General features: G+C 38.2%; 2 protein-coding genes across 5 annotated transcripts in view; one reads left to right on the top strand and one right to left on the bottom strand.

Moving 5' to 3' along the window:
• Positions 1 to 6,729, top strand: part of FUCA2 (alpha-L-fucosidase 2) — a 15,227-nt gene extending 8,498 nt beyond the window's left edge. For all 4 annotated transcript variants that reach the window (XM_075035880.1, XM_075035882.1, XM_075035883.1 and 1 more), the window contains 4 exons: positions 31 to 241; positions 1,606 to 1,796; positions 3,037 to 3,145; positions 4,619 to 6,729. In XM_075035880.1, the coding sequence (XP_074891981.1) occupies positions 31 to 241; positions 1,606 to 1,796; positions 3,037 to 3,145; positions 4,619 to 4,759 (652 nt within the window). In that variant the 3' untranslated portion in view covers positions 4,760 to 6,729. The remainder of the gene's footprint in view (positions 1 to 30; positions 242 to 1,605; positions 1,797 to 3,036; positions 3,146 to 4,618) is intronic.
• The window catches only part of PEX3 (peroxisomal biogenesis factor 3), a 21,295-nt gene continuing 829 nt past the window's right edge, over positions 5,919 to 26,384 (bottom strand). The window contains exons 2-12 of the mRNA XM_075035884.1: positions 18,900 to 19,031; positions 17,436 to 17,517; positions 13,669 to 13,712; positions 12,323 to 12,447; positions 10,922 to 10,988; positions 10,767 to 10,821; positions 10,345 to 10,501; positions 9,347 to 9,417; positions 8,399 to 8,521; positions 7,128 to 7,224; positions 5,919 to 6,726 (exon numbers count right to left, since the gene is read on the bottom strand). Coding sequence (XP_074891985.1) covers positions 6,643 to 6,726; positions 7,128 to 7,224; positions 8,399 to 8,521; positions 9,347 to 9,417; positions 10,345 to 10,501; positions 10,767 to 10,821; positions 10,922 to 10,988; positions 12,323 to 12,447; positions 13,669 to 13,712; positions 17,436 to 17,517; positions 18,900 to 19,031 — 1,037 coding nt within the window. The 3' untranslated portion in view covers positions 5,919 to 6,642. The remainder of the gene's footprint in view (positions 6,727 to 7,127; positions 7,225 to 8,398; positions 8,522 to 9,346; positions 9,418 to 10,344; positions 10,502 to 10,766; positions 10,822 to 10,921; positions 10,989 to 12,322; positions 12,448 to 13,668; positions 13,713 to 17,435; positions 17,518 to 18,899; positions 19,032 to 26,384) is intronic.

Here is a 26,384-nt window from a genome sequence, read left to right as displayed (position 1 = left end):
ATAAAAATAATAAAATTTCTCTGTTTCCAGTCCAGTCCGGGACACAGTTGTGACCAATGACCGCTGGGGAGTTGGCAGCATCTGTACACATGGTGGATTCTACACTTGTAGTGACCGGTATAACCCCGGCCACCTCCTGCCTCACAAGTGGGAGAACTGTATGACTATTGACAAGAGGTCATGGGGGTACAGGAGGAACGCACAGCTTGACGATTACCTCACAATCGAGGACTTGGTGAAGGTACAGAGGGACAAAGGAGTTGCCTGCAACTTCTGATTCTCCCTCCTGATATTATGCTATATAACATTTCAATTATGTATCTATTTTTATTAAAAAATTATTAACTGATTAAATAATAAATAATTTTGTTCATTTGTAGCCTAACACTGGCAGGATGGAATATCCATGTAATTCTTATTTATTTTATAGAAATGACTGAAAGAAAAAACTACCTAGTAAAAATTCAGTTTCTTGGAAGCTGTTTCCCCTGTGAGTAACTGGCCAAGGACTGATCCGGATAGTCTCATAATTACCTTTTCTACTAAGTTTTTCTAGTAACTGCACCTTTAAGTTGATGAGAAGCAAACAGTTGCAGTTCCACTGTTCCTGTTTAGGAACGCCTTATTGAAGGCTACATCTTTTCCCCTGTCTAGCTAGAAACAGTTTATAATTCTTAATAGTCTTTTTACCTTGTAGTGAGAAACTTTCCTTTTATCCCACTTCGTTTAAAGAAAAAAACCCAACACACTTATTACAGACATACAGATAAACACTAGTAGATGCACATAGCTGGTGTTAATAGAATGTTGATTCCCTTTGCTAGTCTAAGGTATTAAAAAAGTTTTGAAGCTTAGGAAAACTGAATCAATCTTTCAGATAAATGCATTTAATTGCAAAATTCAGCTAGTGAGGGAAAGATTGTTATTATTGCTTAATCCAAATCTGTTCCTAGTACTGTCCTTGCAAAAGATAATTTCAAATTGAAGTAACCTTTTTTCAGAGGCAGGTTTAAATTCATTCAGTAGCTTGTCTCTAGCTCTCTGTTCCTCAGACTTGTGCATCTCAGTACATGATCTCTGGAGGGCAGTGTGGATGTGAACACAGATATTTATGGGACTCTAGAAGGCTTCCTCATGTTTTACAGATGTCTCTCTAAAATAGGGAGAGCATCAAACCGAGGAAGGAGGAAGTTGCTTCTCTCAGCTTCAGTAAAAATGAAGTGGCTTCTGTTAGCCTTATTCTCCTCTCGTGTAGAGAAATCTATCTGTCCTGTCGGTAAAACGCTTATTAAATTGCTGCAGAAGTCAAAACGTTAAGAAGTTGTGGGATCTGATTCTAATGTAGATTCAGTCAGACACATTGGTGCAAAATTGTATTTTGGGATGTTTTCTGCCATAAAAATTGACAGTGGAGCATTGTTTTATGGGAGCTTAAATTTTGTGTTGACTGTTGGGATGACCCCCAAAGCCTCAACAGGCAGCAGTAACGTAACTTGTTCAGTTCATTGTTCTGAAGCAGTACGGCAGACTTCAGAAAGTACTTCAAACGTATGATTTCATTAGCCGTAACCATGTGTTCTATGCATATGTTTAAAAACATTTCAGCAACTTGTAGAAACAGTGTCTTGTGGAGGAAATCTCCTGATGAATATTGGGCCCACTCATGATGGTCGCATCGCTGTTATATTTGAGGAACGCCTGAGGCAGATGGGTGCCTGGCTGAAAGTCAATGGAGAAGCCATCTATGGAACGAAACCATGGAGAGCACAGAACGACACGGTCACACCAGAAGTGTGGTAAGGCTACTGAATCAAAACATAGACTGTGTAAAGCAGCAGCAGTGTATGTGAAACTCTGAAATTCTTTATGACTTGATGCTACAGAAATCACCACCTTAGTTTGTATGCTGTGAAATTAACCCTTTTGTCAGTTTAAGTAACTGCACATAAAAGAGTATATAAAACTGTAGGTAGACGATGGGTGTCAGAGACGGTAGTTTTGGGATGATGCTGAGGGGAAGGTTGCAAGCCTTTCCTTGGTGATCTTGTGCTTCTTAGCGTAGCTGGCAACAGAAACTATAGAAAAAATAAAATCCAGAATTATAAAACTGCTATGTAGTGTTTATCTGTACAAAGGAATACTTGATGTCACTGTTTAGAGAGAAAGAGGGGAGAGAAAGAAACTAGAAATCAGTCTAGCATATTCTGCATTTCTTTTTAAGGTAAAAATGCATGGGAAGATAACAGCAATTGTTTGGTCACTAAATTGTCAGTCTCTGGACTCTCCTCTGCCTTCATGCCTCATAGCTGCTGTAACACGTTAATGATCCATCAGGGTCTTGGTCTTGACCCTCTTCTCTGCCTCAGTGGGCCTTTTTACTCTTGCTCCCAGTAAGATTTGGCTATCTGGCTTTAGTCTTGAAATACTGAACTGTTGACTGTTTAGTAAAACCACTTCCGAGAGCGATAAAAAATTGTAACTAAATGAAGGAAGGATGGAGGAATGTTTCAAGTGTATGCCACGATTTCCAGAGATATACTGTAGATAATGTCTGCTGAAATTAAATTTTTTAAAAACTAGCTATGCAAGGTGGAAGCTTTATTGTTGCATGTACTCTTGTTAAATCTTTTTTAGTGGAATGTCTGTATGTTTGTGTATGGATGTGAATTACCGTATTTTTCTGAATATAACCCACAATTGTCTGTTAATGATTCCCCGTGCCCTGCAAGTACCTCCTTCCTATATGGTTGAGCAGCAGTGATTTATTATATGCTTGCTAAAGTTACTACAGATGTTTACCTCTGAATTCGGTTCTTTAATAGTCTCTATTACCTGTAGTTTGTTGGGACATATTTTCAAGGAACAGTACTTTATTAAAGAGTATACATCGTCTGAAAAGATGGTTATGTGTGTGAAAGTGTAATTAATGCCAACTTTTCAAATCCATTTTTCCAGTCTTGAAAGCACTCTGTGTATCACTTCAGAAAATTTACAAGGAAAAACTGACATGCATTTCTGTTCCCCATTTCCAACCAGGTACACTTTCAGTCCTAAAGAAGGCCAAGTCAATGCTATCTTCCTTAACTGGCCAGTCTCTGGGACTCTGGAACTTGGTGAGCCACAGGCTAAGCTTGGAGAAACACAGGTAAAAGACAACACACCCCACACACCCCCACTTGCCCTCTTCCCCTTTAGAACAGTGAGGTTTTTAACATACAGTCCAAGAAATTAACGTACTCTGAAGGAAAACACCTCTAGGATTTGTCATGTTCCATCATGTTTGTTTTAGTTTCTGGCATCTTTGGGAGTGCATAGCTCTTAGGACAGAGTATGTTGGAAGAGACCCAGCAAAACGTTTTTGTTCTGGGACCTCCTTGTCTAGTCCTCCCAGTGGGATGCTGCTTCTCCAACAAACAAAGTTAGACTGAATTGTTGCTGGGATATGTTTTAGCTTGCAAACTAAGGATCATAAAAAGAGGCCAAGTAGCAGGGAAAAAAACTGTGCTGCCCCTCCTGTTTCCTGTGTAGACTCTAACTCAGCATGACCTTTCTTTATAAATAGCTTTCCTCATGACTTCGGTGATACTCTAATTGCTGCAATGGTGCAGTAGTTTCAAGTCAAAGCCTTGCACAAAGGGAAAGCACACAGAGGTTTTTGTTGCCCATGGAGGCTAAATATTAAGTTAGTGCGACCCTAAATGGGTGTCAGTGTGTCAGAAATTGAGGACACTGATGCCACATGTACACTAGCAAGTAGTGTAACCCAGTGGAAGCAGATTTATAGAGAACAGCTGGTGCTCAGGACTTGGTATCAACACTCTGCATTCAAGGTGGGGATTCACTTTGGCTTAGCTCTGTTCTGGTCTCATGCATTGGCTGTCCACTAGCTGCTGAAATGTATTAAGGGTGTTTCTGGACTGCCTCTTCTGGTCTAGTTCCATATGAAAATAATCTGTTTAGTGCCAAGACAGCTCTGTGATAAGGAAGAAAGAGTAATTTCAGAAGTGATGTAGATGCATCTTGAGTTTTGGAGAGGCGTCTAGACTATATGTGTATAAGACAGTAATGTTCCTTAGCAGTAGAGACTGGTCTTCAGCTGCTCCACTATTTTCAGCATTTCACCAGCTGGTGTAAGAGTCTCACCATGAAACCTATATGTGTGTTGTTAGTGGAGGGGTTCTTCAGGTCAGCTGTTTGAGGTATCTCTGGCTGCACTCTGTAAGAAACAGTGATGCTCATTCAAGACCACAAGTTCCACCATGGGAAACGGGCATTTGGGAAATAGGCGATACAAAGCTGCATACTGTGGCACCCAGATCCCTGCTTTGACCCAAATCCCATCCCAGATACTTCTGAGAAGTGTTTTTGTAGCTCTTACAGCCCCAAGTACTTCTCAAGACCCAACATCACTAACTTTATTACTGACATTATCTACTTTGCAAGTATTTTTCTATTAATTACCTTTAATAATTATAATTCATTTGGTTGGTAAGTAGCATTTAGAGGGTAACTAACTGGATAGTGAAGTATAGCTATGAATCAACATTTCTTTGTCAATATTGCAATTATATGCACTTTGAAAAGACACTTCTAATTACAGTATATGTTTCCATCTCAGGTGAAGCTGGTTGGCTACAAGGAACTACTGAAATGGGTTGCCCTAGGAGAAAAGGGAATTGTTATAGCTCTACCTCAGTTAACTCCTAAGCAATTGCCATGTCAGTGGGGCTGGACTTTACAGCTGATTGACATAAACTGAGCCATACACTGCTGGAGCCTTGGGTAGTAGGTAATGCTGCTCTTTTGCCAGTTTCTAATCATTGGTTTCTAACTGGTACTTGCTTGACTGAGAAACATCAATAATCTCACTTTTTATGAAAGGTGGGCTGTAAATAAAGGATGGAATGAACCTCACATGAAATCTAGCACTAGATAGTTGAATCTCTGCCTACAATTTTTTTCTTTGAACTTGTGTGAAAAACTGAGCATCTACCTTGAGCTCTCTACTTTTATTTTTTTTTTTAGTCAGTTTCTTGCCAAGTTTTGTGAAGAAGGTGGGGTGGGGGCAGGGGAAACAGGCACTGGATTTTTAAAGCCATGAGAAAGAACAAAGCTAGCTCAAGCCAGTGTTCAAATGCACATAAGTCAGTCAGTTGTATTTCTTAATAGAAGAAATCTAACTTCCACAAAACTGTACAGTAAAAACTGAGTTTTAGAGAAAAGAATAAACTTCTTCCAGTTGTGTGCAACAACTGGCAGCTGATAGTTTCAGCTGAGTAGGGTACTGGATCTAGAAGGGTGAGGAATATTTCACAAATGTATGGAGGAAATGCATATATATACATCTTCATTTCTCATAATGAAAATAATTTTACATGTTCCTACTCTTGAGTAGTCCTATTACTAGGATGCAAGTAAAGTAGGAAAGGGTTTTTTTTGCTGTTTTGTATAATTCTACATGCTTAAAGCTGATTCTTGTTTACAGCCATTTTTACACAGTTACTAGGTTGCCTTCTGTGAACTATTAAAACATACTTCAGTTACTAACTTTTTTTTTTTAAAAAGAGAAATAAACAGGAGTTGCTAGGGATCCTCAGCTTTGGCAGAGACACAACATTTTAAGCAGAGGATAGACTGCACCCAACTTGCAAAATTCCCAAACTCATCATGTGTTAGGATTTGTATGGACAGATCTGCACTGTGGAGTTTGCAAAGATGGGGAGGTATAGGACAACAAAAAGCATGAAATGTTTCAGTGTAGAGAGCAAGGGTTTATTTTTCCTGAGTAATGTTAATAAGTGCAAAACTATTACTGTACAAGTTTAAATTTATTCTTTCAACTCTGTCAAGATGTTAAGTAATGGGCCAAATGAAGTTATTCTTGTCTTCCCTGCTAGTAATGTTAATACACACAAAAATTTTACATTAAAATATTTTATTACAATACAGACCATTGGGCTCAAAATTAATACAAATTAAGATAAAATATTTACAAGTTAATGTGTACAGTGTAGCTGTTTGAACAGCATAAACAAGAGAACTTCTAAAAATCCACATTCCTTTAGTATTAAGTAACAGAAAGCACCACCCCCCCCCAGCTTGTTCAAGAGGAACATGCATCAGTTGGCAAAGGCTTTCTGAAGAATGAGAAACTCTTTGGAATCCCAGTTGTAAAGTTAAGGAAAAAAAGTTTTCCTTTATAAAAAGAAAAATTTGGGAGAATAAGAAAGAAGCCTTGCTTCATTCTGCTACTCTCTGCTATTCTTACATCACTATCATTAGTTTTTTTTCCCAAAACTTACACAGCCCAAGCAAACAAATGATTTTTTTTTTAGTAACTTGTTGTAATACTGCCACCAGATGCCTTTCAGATGCAATAAAAATAATCAAATTAATTATGGAAGAGTTTAACCACTTTAATAGAAAAGTCTTTACATACAATGATTCTTTCAACAAGAGTATTTTTAATGCGTGTTTGAAACAGAATTCTATTAGAACAAATACGGGCTCACTCCCACTTTTTTCAGGATGTTCTTTCTGCTGGTCTACCACTCCTACACCATTATAAAATTAACCCAAGTCTCATCAGTAGTCACAAGGGATTTGTTATAAATACAGAATCTATTCCTATAAATGTGCAGTTCATTTCTCTAGTTGCTGAGGGGTACTAAAAGCTTCATAAACATTAGCAGCAAAATCTTTCACTTGTTCCATCATCAACAGGTCCTGGAAGAAATTTAAAGAATAAATGTGCTTAATCAAACACATCCACCACTATTCTGGTTTTGTTGCAGTATGTAATTCATCATGAGAAAAGCACCTGGCACTCCCACAGAGATGTAACTCAAATTTCTTGCTTTAGAAAGGTTTAGGAGCAGAATTGCAAGCAGAACCAAGTTAAGAGATATTTTGTGCTTCTGCACAGTTTAGCAGAGGGAAGAGTTTCTAGAAAAAGAGCATATTTTTGGAAGATACAAATGTAGAAAAAGTTTAAGTTATGCCAATTGTTTCTACTTTTTTTTAAAAGCCACTAAAATTAAACAGAATGAAGTATGTTTTTAAGAAGAAATATACAACATTAATTTCAAAATTTTACTTCGGATATTTTAAATAAGCAAGATTCTTACCTGAACAAAGTGACTGGGTGTTTCACTGCATACTGAATGGATCTGTCCATTTATTATTGGAATTATCTTGGCTAAAGGAAGACTGACACTGGAAAGACTAGAAAAGAACAAAAATATTGACCTAGACCTGCTCTGACATTAGTAAAGCCACTAAACTGTGAGTATTACAGTTCTGAAAATTACTACTTCAGAAGTAAGAGTTGAAAGACTGCAAAATAAAATGTACAGATGAAGTTGGTTCCCCCCCCCCCCCCCGCCCCCGTCAAGCTTTTCATTTAATATAGAGAAGTACCAAAGCAAATTCAGTTGGTGTTCCTATTACACACAGTTTCACACTTGCTTCTCATGCAAGAGAAATATGGTTTAGGCAGAGTCTTTACATGTGTGTGTGTAAACAGTTGTTAGCACTATTTCAAACTCTAAACCTGGCTTAGGACAGACAGCCAAACTACAGCCTTTGGGACATTTTAAGTATGTAAATAGTGTATATTTAAATAAAAACATTACTCTGAGTGCCATCAGTTATTAAAATGAATAATAACTGGGTTTTTGGATGTTTGAGGTTTTAATTTTAGTATTTTAGAAATCACATTTCAAGGAATTGAACACAGCTTTTGGATTTGTAACACTCTCAGTGCCCTGTTTAAAACCAAAGTTAACTTCAGAATAAAAGCTATTTTTAAACAGCTTTCTAGGAAGAGGTAGAAGATCCTGAATGTTAGGATCTTTTTTCAGCATAGCAGCAAAGAACCTAAAGCTCCATAAGGTGCTTTGGCTACATGTATTTGGAGAATCATGGTAATGCCTGCCTGCCTTGAGAACTACGGTAACTGACAGTTAGAGACTGGGGCGTACAGAGCTTATCTGCTAACTGTAGGGAAACGCTATCTTTCTCACGGCCTCATAGGGGAGGTACTGCAATACATCTTTCAGTAGTCACCACCAGTGGGGTAAATCCTCCTTAGCCAGAAAGGCAGTCTGCTTGTACAGTGTTCAGGCAAAAAGTAGGTGGTGTAGGTCTTCTGATTGCTACTTTTAGATCTGCAAGTAATGGTAGGAAAGACACCTCATGTAAATTCTAGCTATTTCACGGGTGGGAAGAAACATGCAATGCAAGTGAGGAGATTGCATTTATTCTTGAAGAGGAAGAAGCAGAATTATTTCCAGCATGAGAACTTCAAGTAGGCAGGAAAATCAATAGCCTTTTTTGGAATTCACTACGATCCCAAAGTATTATTCACATGAGAACCAGAACAAAAGAAAACATTTACCTATTTACAGAGCCATTCTGAGAGAGGTCCTTTTCAGTAGGTCTAAAAAACTCTGCCATATTGTCCAGTAGTCGACTGAATCCTCTATTTAAACATGTGCTCAAAACTGTACTGAAGTCTGGACTGGAAGCAGGGGGAAAAAAAAAGTTTCATTCCTGGGATTTACTTTTCCAAACTAAAAAACCCTGCAAGTATTCAGTGTTACAGATGTCCCCCCCACAAGGGAAGATGTATGACCCAGATAAAAGGCCATTAGTATAGCCACCTCAAGAAAGACCAGCTCCCCAATAACTCCACAGCAAACCAAAAAACAACCTAAACTCTACCCTAAGATTACTAAAACCCAGATAAATCTAAAGGATTCCTCACTTCTCTTTCTTATTAATAACACAGAAGGGACTTACCTCATCCTTAAAATGCCCCAGATCTCTAGCAGCTAAATTGCAAGAATAGTTTGGCATTTGGCTCAATTCCCTCATATTCAATGTTTATTATAGATGCCTCACTTTGGTAGCTTTCTGGTAAAAGGATGCATACAACCACTTTCAAAACCATGCATTAGAAATACATTCTGATGAGCCAAAACTGGTGTTCGTTTTATCAAAGGAAGTAAATCCAATAAAATTACTCTCAATTTACCCTGCTTTAGCAGAAGAGAAGTACTCTTCTGTTCCTGCACAACTACAGAAAAGTGAGGAAGAGATAAGGGGGTGTGACTGGGAAGGACATCCTTGTCATCTCATTAAGGCAGGATTGTTTCTTATAAGTTTGAGAGCACTCAAATTTTGGAAATCCCAGCCTACAATAAGTGAATATAAAAGTTTAATGCAACAGAGTGGCCACATTTTGCAAATGAAAGTTGACGGCTTTTTATATTGAAGAAATGGTCTTACACAAACAGTAGTTGTGAGGAGGAGTTTAATAGGAATACAGAATATTTCTCTATACCTTTCTAGCATATCTCTAGTTTCATTAAGTAATTTAATTGTAGCAATGTCTCTTTCTGTGAGTCCACAGGCCTAGAAAAAGCAAAGACAGACACTATTTAGTAAGAAATCTATTGGCAACCATAACAACAGAAATGGAAGAGTTTTGTACCATGGAATTAAAGTCAAGATGTGTAAGGCACATCTATTTAAAAGAAAAGACTTACTGTTGTAAATCAGATTCTTTATAATTTGTGTTCTAATTTCCCTTTTAAATGGTCACTGTAGGATTTTTTTTTTACTAAAAACAGTATTAGCAGGACATGCCAGACTAATTGAACGAAGTATTTTTTCCACTTCTGACCTCCAAAACTGAAATAAACCCTGCATATCAGCTTAAGTTAAAGGGATAAGTGCATGCAGTCACACACTGAAGCCTAAGTTTCTCTTTATACTACTGTGATACCAAGTTAAGCATGAGTTTTCTCCAGCCTGTGGTGTGGATGGAGACAAACACCTTTAGAAAATTTAGGAAATTAATGTTACAACTGAGATTAGATACACCTTTCCCTTGACTCCTGTTCATTTTCCAGCCCAAAGTGACAAAGGACTCCAGCACACCATCACCTTCTTGTGCATCAGCCAAGATGCTACAGCTGTCCATGATCTTTGCTGATACACAAGTGCAAGGTAATACAATTTAGCTTAGGGCTGAGTTAAGCTGCATTGTGTTACAGCATACGTCACAGGCTAAAAGCAGTAACTGGGCTGTGTTCCTGAGCTCAGAGCTGACATTCTGAGGATGGCACTTGTTTTCAATCAAATCTGAAGAAAGTACAACTTTACTTTGCCTTGATTAAAGGTATAAGGACACTTGATGTATGACAGAAGGGCCCTTGCCTTTTATTAAAAGATACAGATGCCATGGTATAGCTAGAGGACTGTTACATACCCTTCTCTCCCCAAACCAAAAAAAACACAGAATGAAAAAAGATAGATGAAAGAAACTGAAACAAGTACCTGAGTAGCCAAGGGATTTTCTTCATCTGGCATCAGATAATGACATAAGGGAGAGTGAGATGCAATCTGATCTGAATCTTTATGTTCCACTACTTCCCTGATATCTTTAACTTTCTGTTCCAGCTCCAGAAGAGATAGGGTGTGCTTAAGGGAAATACTGGAAAGGAAAAGAGACTACAGTGTTGGTTGCAAAATGAATAATGATACTTTGTTCTCCTACCGGTAACATGTTCACAAGTAACAGGATCCCAGTCTGCTTATGAGTTTGCACTGGCAGATATAGCCTGCTATAATAAAAACATTGTTTTGGAAAAAGTCAGTACACCTTCCTTTTTTTTTTAATTCTAGTAAAACTCATTGTTTTGGGAGCAGTCATCACAATAAAGATTAAAAGTGAACCACAAAGAAATAGAGACTCTTACCTTCCAAAAACTTTATGCACAGCTTGTTTAACAATAGTTATTAACTCAGTCAGTCCTAGAACAAGAAAAGTGTCAAAATTATTCTAATGATTTGCTCAAGTCTAGAAAAAAAGTAGCATTTTGTAAGTTTAGTTAGCTTATAATAAGCATCATACCATCTCCTAAAAGGTGCTGAATACTTGATAAATATTGCTGCTGAACTTCAGGGGGAGCTAGTGGTGTCTGTGGGGAAAAAAATAATAAACAGTTCTGTGACATGTCAACAGTAGAGAACAATGCAAAAATAATTTCAAACCTGTTGCGACCAATTTCCTTAATTTTTGTAATACCCTGCAGCAGATGGATTCCCCCATTCTGACCCAACTCTGTAGCTTCTGACTCTCTTCCTGCCATCAACCCATGGATATTTCATAAGTCCTCTGGCACTCTTCAATACTATACAGATCTCTCTTCCATCTTCAGTGGCACAGATAAATCTTTCACTTTTCATTCATATATAGGAAAGTCTTTTAAAAAAACCCCTGCATTGCAGGTGAAGCTAGACCCTACACCACCCCCAAAATAAACCCTAGTGGAATAGGATATTTATGCTCAGCCCTAACAAAAGGCCATCTGGTAGAAAAGCAGCTTTCAGGAACTGAGACAGGATGCCAGTTTGCTCCAGCGGAGTGCCTCAGAGTTGGCCCTGTCAACCCACTTCTCTATTGGAAAAATAACAGAAAGGAAACACATTTCTAGCCCAAACTTATCTCGCCCTTTTAAAAAAGCTTTTTCAGGTTTCACAAAATGAAGCACAACCTCCACATCAACCCTGGCCTTCCTAGTGAAAGCTTTCCTTAGACCTGCTGTGACATGCTGTTCCTTAACTCTCAGCAGGAGCTATCACAGGGGGGCATATGACAACTAATCAAAGTTTATATCCATTATTTTTAGATGAGCCATCCAACAATTTGCAGATCTTACTCTGTACAATGGGTACTTGCTTACTGTGGGATTGATATTTTTATTGAGCAGTGATAGATACACTATATAAACAAAAAACAAGTCTTCTGCCTTACTTGGCTCCACCAACAGACATTTAAGGTAGATGACCTTTTGGAGTTACAACCAAATAGTCAAAATTTCAAAGACAACATTTTTCTTCTTTAATCCTAGGAAAATTTAACTGGGGCAATTAATGTATGTGCTAGAAAGACCTAAGCATTTTTATACATTTGCATACATATCTTGGATTATTCACACAGTATTACTGTTTCACAAAAAAATTAAAGAAATTATTTTATGTTGGTGTTTAGATATGAAGTAACCTTTAAGCAGTACAAATACTGCTAGTATTTTGTTAGGCAACAGTATCACCACATCATCCAAATTTAGTGGCTATTAAAACACATCGATATATTTTACTTCGAGTAATGCTTCCACATCTCCCACTCTTCTAAGAGCTCTTGGTTTTGTTCTAATAATCCTAAGCTATGCTCTTTTTATCTCTCACGAAATAATTCTTTCACTTCCAAGAATGTGGAAGTTCTACCTTTGAAACAAAACAAGAAACTTACTGTGCCGTTTTTGCAGAGTGCAGCATTATCTAGGTAGATGTAACCGCCAATAATATTTAACTGGACTCGCAAAAGAACTACTAGCATACAGGTACTATATACAGCTACAATGCTTCTTGTGAAACCTTGAAAAGAGACAACAAAATAACTTCAAAGTCAAAGAAATAAGGGTGAGCCAAGGAGGGAGGGTGCTCTCCAAGACTCAAGAAGTGCTGATGATTTTTAAATACACAGTCACATTTCTCTCATTGGTTGTCATAACACATTTTTTCACAACATATACCCAAGATGGTCATGAGTCTGATATGTGCTGGAGCTACATCTGAAGTGTCCCATTTAAAGTCCAATATTAATATAATTTTGCACGTTACACAAGTTATTTTGGGAAAAAATAAAAATCATAAAAGTTGCTCCAGAAGGAAAACAGATGTACTGTCAAATCGTCTTTCTTCATTAGGCCAGGAAATACACATAGTATGTTAGCCCTCATCATGCAGTTAAGACACAGAAGGCGTAACAGCAGCTTGGGGAAAAAAGTTACCTGAAGCAGGAGCAGCTACTATCTAAAGAACGAACATGAAAATAAGCATCAGCTACCAGCCACTAGGCAACAGAGGACGTGTGGAAGAAGTGACATGAATAAATACAGATGAATGTTGAGTAGCAAGGACACGGGAAGAAAGGAGCTGGATCAGAAGTAGGATCTGTAAAGGTGGTGTGAAAAGGAGAAGCAAAACCAAAAGGAAGGGAAGACAAAACCAGGGAGGTGGTAGGGATAACAAATAGTACCAAAGAATCAAAAGTAGTAAAAAAAGCTCAGTAGTATTCACTACATAATTATCTGACTTCACTATTCTTCCTTCCCTTCCAACTGCTTCCATCATCCAATAAATAGGAACATGAACCAAAGGGTTCATAACCACTGCTATGGTGGTTCTCCCCAACAGGCTTGAAAAGAGGAAATTGCAGGCCATGTAAGGGCTGGTCTACATTTCTGATTGAAGTTTTCTGTTAGGTTCAGCATAGAACTTTCTGAAAAACTAGTCTGATTTTTCTGTGATGGCACAGAAAGTTCTCACAAAGTTTTCTTGAGCATGGTAACATGAAGGCCAATAAAATTCTTCACATTCGTCTCTGAGCTTCTGACTTCTGTGGGGGCTATGAAAAATTCCTTCATGAGCTTTTGGGAGTGGGGGCGGGGAGGAAGCTTGCCATATAGCGTGTTACACTATCTTCATACCTACTCAGACAACAACCCAGTATCAAGTGTGCATTTTAAAGGGTGTGAAAGACATTTTAAATTTATGCCAAATAGTATGTAGATGGAATCTTTCATTTCCACTTACTTATTATCTTTAAATCCTCCCATATTTCTAACTTGTTTGCTGGCCTGTAGGAAACATAAATGGAAATATTAAACATTAAAAAGTATATTTTCCTTGGAAATCAATAAATACGTTAAGTGAAATAGTACTCTAAGGTGAGCCTATTTAACTTCTATAATTATTCAGATCAGATTCATGTCTACATAAGTTTGCCTCATTCAAGAAAGCAGTGTATGAACAATATGCTTTGAAGTCACAGAAAAGATATTAAAACTTTAATGTATAAGTGTAGTATTTAGTGATGTCAATTATAGACTTATATTAATAATTTTGAGTTCCTATGCTAAGCAGCCAGAAAAAGCCCACTGATGATACAAAGTAGTCTTTTCTGGGGCCTTGATCCTGTATGTATTTAAAGCAGACCTCAGTTCAGTAGGGCTTCCTGTATCCACCTGTGCATAATAAGTGCAGGACCAGAATTTCTACACCCTACTTTCGTGCAAGATTTACCATTGCCTGACCTGATTTTAAAGTTGAGATTTAATCACCAAAAAACAAAGAGATCACAACCATCTGTGGAAAAGAAGTCTTGCACCATCCACACAAATACAAGTTGATCTTACTTCTTTTGTTGAGGTACATTGATTTTTTTGACCTGACCAATTCCTAAGATTTTATATATTCTGCAGTCAAAAGAACAAGACTGTATGTAGATTGCATAGATACAGCTGAACTGCCTAAGCCATGTTGCATATTTATAACTACTATCTAGAGGTAATGCTAGCAGTATAGCAGCAGTAGCAGAGATAAGAGCAAGCTAACCATCCAAAAAGTTTCATCAGCCATTCTCGCCTGTTAAGCGCTGTCAGTAAAGAACGGCCACTCTATCTCTGTCATGGAAGAAATATATTGTGAAAGTCACTTAGAGAAACATTTGATAATTTCTTAGGATCAGAATTAACACTTAAATATTTCAGGCAGATAGTTCAGATTAACTTTACAGTAGCCTAGTTTATAAAAAATATTTCACCAGAAATAATTTCTCTTTACAGGCACAACACGTGCACTTTGGCATTAGTTTGACCATTATATCACTCACATAAACAATTTTTAAGCTCAGTGCATTCAAATAATGTAAATGAACTGATATAATAAACTATTAAGTCTACAACTCCAAAAAGTAAGGAGACAGATCAAAGAAAGGATAGCTGGAAGAGATACAAGGACCCATGGCACACACAAAAACAGTTTACATCTTTTTTTGCAAGCTAAGTCAACAGTTTTAAAAGCTATTCTAAAGCAAAACAAAGGAAAGACTGTTAAAAAATACAGTAATATTTCTATAGATAAAACACATTAACAGGACTCAGAACCACTTTTGTTACTTATAAGTGCTAAGTTTTCCATGCCAACTGAAGAGAGAAAGGGAAGCCAATACATCGATGTCAGCCAACTACACTTGCACCTATTATGTCAAAACATTTTCTAGAGCTCATGCTTACCAGGTTTCTCCTCACAACACAAGGCAACAGCCAGGTAACAGTTTAAGTCTGCAAGTATTAAGCCTAACAGTGGAAATGGATTTTTCAGTCTTCATCTGCTGCAATTTACTAAGACTCAGCTGCTACTCAAAACTCATCTTTTATTTCACATTTATTTGAAAAACCATTACCTGCTATGGAAGCAAAAAGCAATGCAAACAAGCAGAGGTTTGGAATAAAGCTAAGTGCTGAATAGGTGGGAGATACGCAACATCTGCAAGGCTACAGCAGTAGGTACTTCACCTCATCTCATTCAATCACGTTGCTTTGAAAAGAGGAGGACAGATGGAGCAAGAACATCTGTGGTCTTGTGTGCCACTCCCTCTTTAAAAGTTTCTCTGAAAGACTGAAGACTTCAGCCTGCTTACACCCCCAGCCTACCACTGGGCACCTCAAATTACTAAAACAATGTAAAAAGGTTTTAAAATCCATTCACTCCCTTAAATTTAAGTTAAAGGAGCTTACCTAAGCCATAACATGATCTGTAACATATGACAACATAGATCCATAACATGTTAAGCCATAACATAGATTATGTGAGAAAAAGAACACATATTCAGGGACATAAAGAAAGGTAAATCTCCACATGTACTCTTTTGTATATTCAACAACAGCACTCAAAGGTCCAGAGTTGTTTGATTCATCTTCTCAAATTTAAGTGGAAAGAAAACAAATCTGTATCTCCATGTGTAGCACAAGAATGCAGAGCTTCTTTAAAGAATCACTTCAACGTGGAATGAGCTCTGATGGCTGATTCTATGATCTGTGCCTTCCCGACCCCTCCTCTGTCTTTTCAGTTATAAAATTTCAAGCATCTAGTTAAAACTTGCTCAGCATAAATCAAAAAAGGAAACATTAAGACACAAACTCCACTGTAAGATACACTCTAAATGGACATCCATGCTTACAGGATATTGCATGTAACCAGCCTTTTAAAAAACACTTGTTTTCAGAAGTGCCTAACAATAATATCAAAAAGTCTCATCTCTATTTTCACTGGCATTACTGGAATTCAGAAGTGTGTTACTGTACCCGTAAACTGTTTCAACTAGTCAAACAAGTTAGAGACACCAGATGTATTCTGATAAAAGAACGCACGCTACTACAGAGAACAAACTAAGGCATTACATGTCTTCACCATTCAACAAAGGATTACAGGCCTTTGTAGACTATTTTGCTGCACAGTCCAGAAGACAAATCTGGTGATCCACAAGATCTCTTGTTCACTCAGATTAATTTTTCATTGAGTAAAAACTGACAAATATATTAAGCATTCCATTAAAATTAACTTTTCCTAATTTCTTGTGGTTTGGTATAAATAATATTCAATTACAATTGGAAATTCTCAGATAATCTATTACAAAAACATAGTTCAGGTGGTAATTCTCACTTTAAATATCACATTCTGTTGCCTTGTTGTGGGAGTTTTTTGACTGAGAAAAGACAATGACTGGATAGGTAATCTATTAAATGCTGGACAGCTGAAGTTACAGCTACATAAATAAGCTAGTGGGAGGTAAACTAGAAAGGCAGTCTAGAGTGAGTCAGAAACACTGTGTTAACTGCCTACACAACACTTTTACTCCGTGCCAAATGCCAAGCAGCTTACTCTACTTTTAAGGCATGCTGTTATACACTTTATGTATTTGAAAATACGCTATTTGTTCCTGCAGTTATAATGAAACCAAAGGTGTTTTCTGACAGGGAAGCATTCCTCTTAATGTATGACATGCCCCTATTTGCTCTACTTCAAAAAAAAAAAACAAAAACCCAAACAAACAACAAACACACACTTCTCACAGCTTACATCCATTTGCAATCTCATCTTGGATACTTTCCACTACTATTCACATCTGACCTTTATAAGATTACATAAACATTTTTACAAACACAACATCGACAACTCAGTCAAAATACTCTGTCCTGTTTAAGAGAGGACTAGATCCTCTAAGTACTTTTACCTGCCCATCTTGTAAGAACTTCAGCAAAAACCATGGCTCTCACTGAAGCATCTTAAAGGAAGTATTATTTCTTGTAATGTGTGGAAAATGCCAGCCATACCTATCAAAATACATCTAACATGACACAAAATATTTACATAGTGATTTCAAAATACTTTAAGACCAGCGACTCAGTGGGACACAGAAACAAAATCCTGCATACTCTCTACATTATAAATATATAATTTGAAAAAAAACTTATGACCAAAACAAATGATCTTTAACACAATTAACAAAACAGTCTTACCTATTTTTAAGAAGAGACGTGAGACTCTCAGAATTTAATTGATGCATTAAGGCATCCCTCAATGTTGGGAGCATTGACAGCACTGTTATTAAAAGGAAAAAAAAAGGAAAAAACCCTGTCAACATAAAAAAAATCATCATAAGCCTATGCCCAGTTCTCGCTCAGTAGCTGCTATACAATGTAAATCCCATTGCTCAACAGGCAAAGCTGGGAGGACAAGCAAAATGGGAAGCCCTGGGAGTACTCAGAGAAGTGCAATTACTTGCTTATCCATTACCAGCTTGGGCGCAATGCTGCCCTTATGTGGCTATATGTCTTTGTTGGCTCTAGCTGCAGATCACATCCTGCATTATCTGCATATACATGCCTTCAATTCCCAGAAGAAAACCTGGTGAAAATCTACACTGTGCATTTCTCCAAATGAGAAGAAAAAGATCTGAGGTTTGGTTTTGTCCAACAAGAGAACCAGAGAAAGGCACGTTTCAAACAAAAGAAAGCTGGTGGTGAAAAAAATACTTTACTTTCAGAATATTCAATGTCAGATCTGTGGTTATATGATGGGAACACGAAATGGAAAAAAAGCATGCTCAGAACATAATAAATACTAAGAACAAAGTATGAAAAATATTGACAAGAATGCATGCTGCCAGACAGAAGGTACTTCATACAAAGAAGGGCAAAGACAAACTTAGTCCTTGCAGTAAAATCAATCCCAGCACTACAAAATGGAAAAGATGAAAATGAAACACCAATTGGTCAGGGTAAACAAGGTGCACAGAAAGCATTTGCAGCCACCCAAGAAGCCATTACAAATTTCAACAGGAAAAGAAAATGCTGCTTAATTTGTTTTGTAGAAGTAGTTTTGAATGGCCTGTATTTACAAGAATGACAAGGATTTTGTTAAACTCTACTCCACCATCTCCTCTCCAAAAATCCAAACACCAGTGCTATAATATAAATACTGTCAATTTTTGCTCCCAGCTAGTCGGGCACCTTTTAACTGTTAAAATGTAGGGAACTAATGGGCTGACATGCTTCTTATTTGTAAATAAAAATTACCCACCAAGCTCTCTTTGTAGCTTACTAACAATGTGCTATAACAAATAAAATAATCCTGCTGTAAATTCAGTAGTGTTTGAATCTGGGTGCTGTTTCACACCTCAATATGACACGCAGTTTAGGGCAATACACAAAGGGTCTTGAAGTGACAAAAAATTGTAACCTGCATGTATATTTGTATGCATATAAATGGATAAGGGTTCAGATGACCCCTAGAAATGCCTTCAAACCTCTGCTCTTCAGTTTCTGTTTTTACTATGCAAAACTACTCTATTTATGCATTAGTATTTAATTAAGATTTTGAATTCACCCATATTTCTTATTTGTCTTCCATCCTGTCAATATGTAGTATAAATCCCCAAATAATTGCACCTATCAAGAACAGTAGCTATTTCCTTATCTTACCTGTCATATTGCACGTCCTCTGATTACTTTCAAAATGATACTGCCTTCGCGCTTGGGCAATGTATTCAGCTGCTTCTCGTTCTTGGATTTCTCTGATTTTCTTCTGCCCGTATTTTCCCAGTAAATAGACTCCTACAGAGAGATTTTCATAATACAAGCTGCTTTAGAAGTGTGAGGAAGGCCCCTTCAGTCCCTTTCTTTGATTTTAAACCATAAGGGTGCATAGTGGTTTTTTGGGGATATGTGGGTCTTGAGTATTTTAATACTGATTGACAAAGTAATACCCAGAAATAATATTTTCAGAATCAGTATAAGAAACTTTCCTGAGAAGAGTTATCTTGCTTTTCAAAGAAGGCTTTTTTGGTACTACTGCAACATAAACAACTAGTACTGAAGAGATTGAATCAAATACTGGGAAGAGAAAAAATGCAAAGTAACAAAACCAAAGAATAGAGGAAAATAAACTGAAATGCATAGGTCTGGAGATGGATGAAAATTTAAATTTTTTTAAAGATAGCTTTCTGAAATTAGCAGAAGAGGTAAAACTCAAGTCTTAAAAGTCACCTAAGAGAAAAACATTACAGACCAACACTTTCTTCGTTTGGTCCTGAAACTTCCGTAGGAAGAACCTCAGCTTCATGGACACCTGACTGTGGCCCTCTTATTTCTTACCATGCCTGGTTCCTACCTTCCAGCCCCATCCTTCTACCCCTGAGGACCTGATCATCCCTCATCACCGTCACTATGAATCTCCATTTCCACAAAGACCCCACCAAAAATTTTTGCTCTACATTTCCTCCTCTCCCAACATACATCCCTTGGAAGTTGCCCCCAACAGCTTTTCCCACACCACCGGGGGTTCAGAGGTCTCTCCAGGCTGCCCGCAGCCCTCTTCTTTCCTTGTCTCTGTCCTCCTTTCTAAGCCATTCCTCAAGATACCACTACATCTTCTAGACTTATCCTCAGCACCTTTGCCCACTGCAAGCTGCTTTGCATGAATTTCTCCCCCTCCACCTGGGGCTTCTTATAACACCTCCTGTGTATCAAGTTCATTTGCTGCCTCCTGTGTGTGCTGGTAGCAGCAGTTACCTATTTAGGTGCATAACAAGCTCTTCCCATGTTCTCTCATGAAAGAATTGGGGCAGGGTGAGAGAGAGAGAAGGGAGGAACAAACCCAAGCAGAAAAGACTACTGTACAAGTTGATCATCTTCCGTCCACTGGGGAACAATCCCCTAAGTACTGAAACTCCTCTACAGAGTGTCAGCTCTGACTCTGTCAAGTCAATAATGGTACAAAGAAGAAATCTGAATATCAAGTCTTCATGTTTTTCCACCAAGCACTTTCAGAAGTCATAAACACAGAGCCACAACGTTTTCTTCAAAGTTTAATTTTCACATTTTGAAGTTAATATCTGAATTAACGAGGCATTTAACAGCTGCTGAATGCTGAAAGTTTTAGAACTATTTTTATAAGCCTGATCCACAAAAAACAAACAAACAAAAAACCAAAAAAAACCCCAGCAAAACCTAACTCCCCAAGATTTTGAATTCAGCTACATTTTTAGGTCATTAAAACCTTTCAATACATTCTCCAAAACCATCATCAGTATTTCAAAAGGCTTGTCAACTTTGTGCCCCAATATTAATGGTTGCAAAAACCCCCAGCTATTTGTATTGGCATTATGTTTCCTAATAGGCAAGTACAAGCCAGACCAGTTTCGAACAACCAGTCACTTCCATTTATTTCCCCAAAGCCTCATAACATAAAAATCTGGAAGTCACTCTTACTTTAGCTTTTAGGCAGACTGACCATTTGCCATGTGGAAGATTCACCCCATTAGATGCAAACTTTAATATTATGGTTCCATATACATAAAAATCAATTTTACCACTAAATTGTTAAACAAAATGAGACTTCATGAGTAACAATTATATTATTTTTCTTTAAAAAATTATCAATTCCTGCCAAGTATATCTATTTAGAACGCAACTGTCAGGGTACTGATATTTTTTTTTCAGCTAACATACTGAAACAGGAACAATTTTTTTATAGTATTAGCAAATAATTTTTGAACACAATATTTTTCCAACCATTTTATCCCACCACATTTTTCACATTACATTCACACACTCATTTGTCCACATGACTACTTTTGTTTATTCCCCCCAACCCCCCCCCCCCCCCAAGTAAATCCTTTAACTCCAGGTCTTGTGACAGAAAAGTCGTAAGCATAAAAAAAAGACTCTTCCTGAGTGTACACAGGCAGACATGCAAACAATTAAAGAAGAATCATGTGCATGCCCTTGAGTGATATACTGGAGCAGCACCTTTAAGATTGAGATAGCTAATTGCTTAGTACTCCATTTTTAAAGCTGTGTGATTACTCTGTACTAAAAACTGCTGTGCCTCATGAGTGTCCAAAGTTGTAGTAGCAGTCATGCAGGTTTAACAAGGAGTTACGAGAAAAAACACTCGTCTAAAATGATGCAACACCAGCTACTAGTAGTCTTACTTCTCCCCCCTGCCCTGAACTAAGCCGTAACTTTGACCCATTACTAACATATGTTATTTACTCCGGTATTATCCTCATCTTTGGGAATGCAATGCATTAGAAGTTAACCAAGGTAAAAGTTACACCATCCATACAGCTTAAGCAAAACCAACAAACAACAGAAAAGTTTGGATGTTGGCAACAGACTGCCTCTGTTACTAACTCCATGGCTTTTAAGTGCCTCTAAGTCACCTGGAGGACACAGCACCTCACTTGGGAAATTCAAGTCTCGTTTGTGACAATGAACTTCTGCCCACTAGTCACTCATGCCTGAACACAGCAGCAGAGCCTCTGCGAGTCTCTGGCTTATGGGATATTTCAAGGAGCTGCCAGCCTGGGAGTTGGCCTGCATGTGTGCACATTTTACTTTAGAACAACCACATGTATCTATATTGATACACATAGCATTAATTCAGAAGACTTGAAAATAACACAGCTAAGAAGTCCAGAATGCATCACACAAAACCAGTGTCACTTGGAATTTGAAGCAGGACCAGAGAAAGCCACATCCCAAGAACTGCCATAATGTCAAATCATCTAATGTACCTGTAGGAAACTACATTGACATTTTGAAAGTGTCTGTTGTTTTAAACAAGCAAAGTGGACACCAACTTTTTACAATAGCTAATATAACTCAATTTTACCTCTCAGTATGGGATAGGAGGTCTGCAAAAAGTGGCAGCAGCAACATTTTACTCATGTCTAATTAGCTAAACTATTGTAAAGATGGAACTTCACAATGAATCTTACCCATATGTTCCATACAAAAGCAGGAAATAAGAAAATTCAGTAATAATGAGACTGCCCAAAAGATAATTCCTATGTAAACCTTTTTCTGCTTTCATTAAAATGTGAACTATGCAAACAACTACTGTCCCAACAGTTCTGATTCAGAGGGTTCAGGAACAGATGAGTGGTACAAACTAGGACTACATCAGCTGATGCCAGAACCTTCAGGTACAGGAACCTCAGTGAGGATGTTGAACTACAATTCATACTGCTTTAAAATTGATCTACAAAGTGAAATGTATTTACATTTGCATTGGCTGCCTGTGCTGCTTTTGGCTGGGATAGAGTTAATTTTCTTTATAGTAGCTGGTATGGGGCTGTGTTCTGGATTTGTGCTGGAAACAGTGTTGATAACTCAGGGATATTTTCCTTACTGCTGAGCAGTGCTTACCCAGAGCCAAGGGCTTTTCTGGTTCTCACCCCACCCCACCAGCGAGGAGGCTGGGGGGGGGGGGGGCACAAGAAGCTGGGAGGGGGCACAGCTGGGACAGCTGACCCCAACTGACCCAAGGGATATTCCATGCCATATGACATCATGCTCAGCAATAAAACTAGGGGGGAGGTTGGCAGGGGGGCCGCTGCTCGGGGACTGGCTGGGCATGGGTCAGTTGGTGTTGAGTAATTGTTTTCACTTGCATCACTTGTCTTCCTTAGGTTTTATTTTTCTCTGTTATTTTTCCCCCGCCCCGCCTTTTCCTTACAATTTATTGATTTTTTTTTAACTGCTAAACTTTTTATCTCAACCCATGAGTTTTCTCACTTTTACCCTTCTGATTCTCTTCCCCATCCCACTGGGGGAGGAGGGGCAGCGACTGAGTGGCTGTGGGGTGCTTAGTTGATGGCCAGGGTTAAACCATGACACTGTCCTGCAACACTGGGAACACCCGGGGTCTAAAATACCCACACCACGTGGAAGCAACACTTTGATTCATCTGTTAGCAGTGAACTGAGATAAATATGCTCTAATTTGTGTCTGTAGCCCACTTTGGCTGCAGCATTTGTACAGACTCTTCCCATTTTAATGTAACTAATGGAAGTAGCTTACAAAATCTACAGACTCTTACATATTCATGCCAGTGGCCTCAAACAGGTAGGATATTTCTCACATCACAGAAGTTATGGCTTACCTCTCTCTCAACCCTTTCCCTTCTTCACAGGTGGGATGGAGAGAGGAGCAGAAGGGTGGGATAGGTAACTAGGAGGCATAAAGTTTTCAGGAAACCTCTTTACAACCCTGTGTAACCTTTACCCTCACTGCCATACTTCCCTCAGAAAAAAAAAAAAAATTAAGGGAAAATTTTCAATGTTAAGAATTTTATTATTTAGAAATTGTGCTGACACACAGAAGCCTGCATCCTTCCAGAACATCAACAGCTCTGTAAGTTGTGGTTTGTCATTATGTACAAGTTGTGCATGAACTGACATACAATTGCCTCATTATGTTTGAAAACCATATTTAAAATAAGGTGGCACTAAAGCCTTATTCTCTTGGCACCACTGAGTCCCACCAAAAGCTATTTAACGCCCCTGCACTCACTCACAAACCAAGACAACTTTCTTTGCTAAGCAGACAGACTTCTGAGCTGAAGCGTTCTTTCTGCAAGCCAAAGGTTGCAACAGATGAGATTGAGCAATAACTCATTCACCACTGAAATCAGAACAATACATTGCAGATGCACCCTGAACCGGCTCTTCTACTGCAGCGAGAGAATTTCAACAGTGAATCATTTTGTAATATCCATTGAAATCTGCCTTGAATGCTGAGCGCTGAAATAGAAACCACTTTAAAAAGTGAATCTACCTATGCAATAAGAACAAGTGAACATTAACTTGTCCTTGCAGCTCTGTCATGCTAGCTCTCTCTCTACTTTAAATACTTCTAGTGGGTTTGATCCCATAGCACTAGATTTTGCTTGCTTGAAGAGATTTAAGTCTTTTTAGTATGCAATTTAATTTATATTGCTAAAAGAACAGACTTCTGAAGAATGGGTTTGTACAGGGTCTCTGCCAACTTGAGGTCTTCTCAACCCCGCTCTATGGTTAAGGGAAAATTACACCTGTTGCTTTTCCCTCAATTTGAGTACTTATTTTATGAGTTTTGTATCTTCATAAGCAGAAAAGTCTGTTGCAGTGTTGGGATTGACAGAAATTACATTAAGCATGACAGCCACTGATAACGCACAAAGAATCCATCTCGGTAAACAGAGGAAAGGCCACCAACCACCTCAGATTTTGGTGCAATAATTCTTCAGTAACACAACACTGATAAAACATTGAATCAGTAATAATGTAGAGACTCTTCTGTACTGTCTAATGAATTATTAAATATTCATATTAATCTCTGACCATGTGCCAGTTAAAGACTTAAAATCATTAAACCCTGTGATGTCCCATTTTCCTTGTTACATCCTCCTTCTGAGGAAACGCACCTACAGCTCTTAAAAAAACCAACCAAACACCAGAGAGATGCAGATTCTAGTCTCTGGTATTAAATCAGCAGATCTGGATGCTTTTCTTAAATCATTCAGCCACTTCCAAATATTTCGTCTTCAAGTAAAAGCAGTGATGTAAAGTTGCGTTCTACTTTCAACATTAGGCAGTATTTTTTGGAGGACAGTCCTCTGTGGATCTCAGATTTCCAATTCATTGGTGGCAGCATTACCATAGCTTCTGAAGTTATTTTAAGATCTGATCCATAACTAATATGTAGATGGCCAAAGCACTCGCAATTCAGCTGCTGGACAACTGTAGTGCAGCACTCTGCAGTAAATCCCTCCGTCTCCCAAGCTGCCCTAAAATAACATGGTGCAAGTTGCAGCTGGTGGCAGCTAAGATGTTCGCCTGCTTGCAGATGCCCTCATTTACTACAGAGTCTCAAATACAAAAAAACAATTTTCTACAGAGTTCTCAAATATAACACAGCTCAAGGAAACAGGTATTTGATCCCTGCTGCAGACAACGACAGCACAGCTCAGTATTTTCAGTCAGAAGTTGAAACGCTTGTTAGAAGAGGAGCATCTTGGGTTTTTTTGGATTGGTCGTACTTTAAATGACTTTATTTTAGTCCCCAATTTTTAAGTGTACTTCATCTAGTCAGTAGCATTTTAATGAAAGTGATACTGAACTGTACATAAACAGCACCAATCATAAGGAAAAAGCTACAAATTCAGTGATATTAGGATGGTTTGCAGGCTGGCAGAGGGCTGTTTAGACATAATGAATTTAGGATTTCAGGCTGTGAGGACTACCAAGAGCCACAAGCTCCCCAATATGTGCTTTCCCACTTGCACACTGATCCACATTTACTAGCTGAAACTGGGACAACTGATGTTTTTACTATTCCCATTTGTCCGCCCACCACTCTCACAAAGACAGTTGAAGGGGAGGGGGAACAGCTTGCAGGTTACAGCCTGGTATATTAAAGTAAATCTGTTTACTTAACGTGGTGGGCTGTAAGCGTGATGGCTCAGAGACTGGTAAACATTACGTTCTACTGTACTTGCAGAGTCAGAAAACCTGCAGGTGAGGGGGTGAACTGGAGAAGTGGTCTGACAAGTACTTCAGTAACCATCATCTAACCTGTTATCGTGTATTAATCAGCACTCTTTGGAAAAACACAGAAGGAATTCATGCTGAAAGGATGCAGAGGACACAACAATCAAGGCAAGTCAGAAGTATATGCAATTCACCTTCGCAAGAGACCTCACCTGAATATGAGACAAAACGTACTGCAAAAACCCTGTAGCCCTCAGAATATTTAACTGTTCAGGCAACTTCCAGTGGGTATGAACAAACACAAACTTTCCTTATCAACTCTGTAATATTGAATTCTGTGTCATTTGCATAAGATATAAGTACATCTGATGACCGAGTGTGCAAAGACATGCCCGTACCTTTTGAAGAGTATCTGATCTCCAGATGCACAGATGTACATTTTGTTATTAAACAGAGAGATAGATCCAAGGTGTTCTTTTAAATCCAGTTCCGACTAAAAATAACCCTATAATAACTCCAGGGAAAGGAGGAGCTTACCAGACCATAACCACCCGACAGGTTAAGTCAAGAGCCTTAGGGGAGAAAGAATGGCTTGAGTAATTACTGTAAATCCTCCTCTCCAGTAAAGTTTTGCATCTGCAGTCGGTTT

The sequence above is a fragment of the Buteo buteo genome, chromosome 9, assembly GCF_964188355.1.
Source record: "Buteo buteo chromosome 9, bButBut1.hap1.1, whole genome shotgun sequence".
Classification (NCBI taxonomy): domain Eukaryota; kingdom Metazoa; phylum Chordata; class Aves; order Accipitriformes; family Accipitridae; genus Buteo; species Buteo buteo.
Note: the sequence above shows the minus strand (reverse complement) of the source record. Positions and strands in the feature narration are given on the sequence as shown.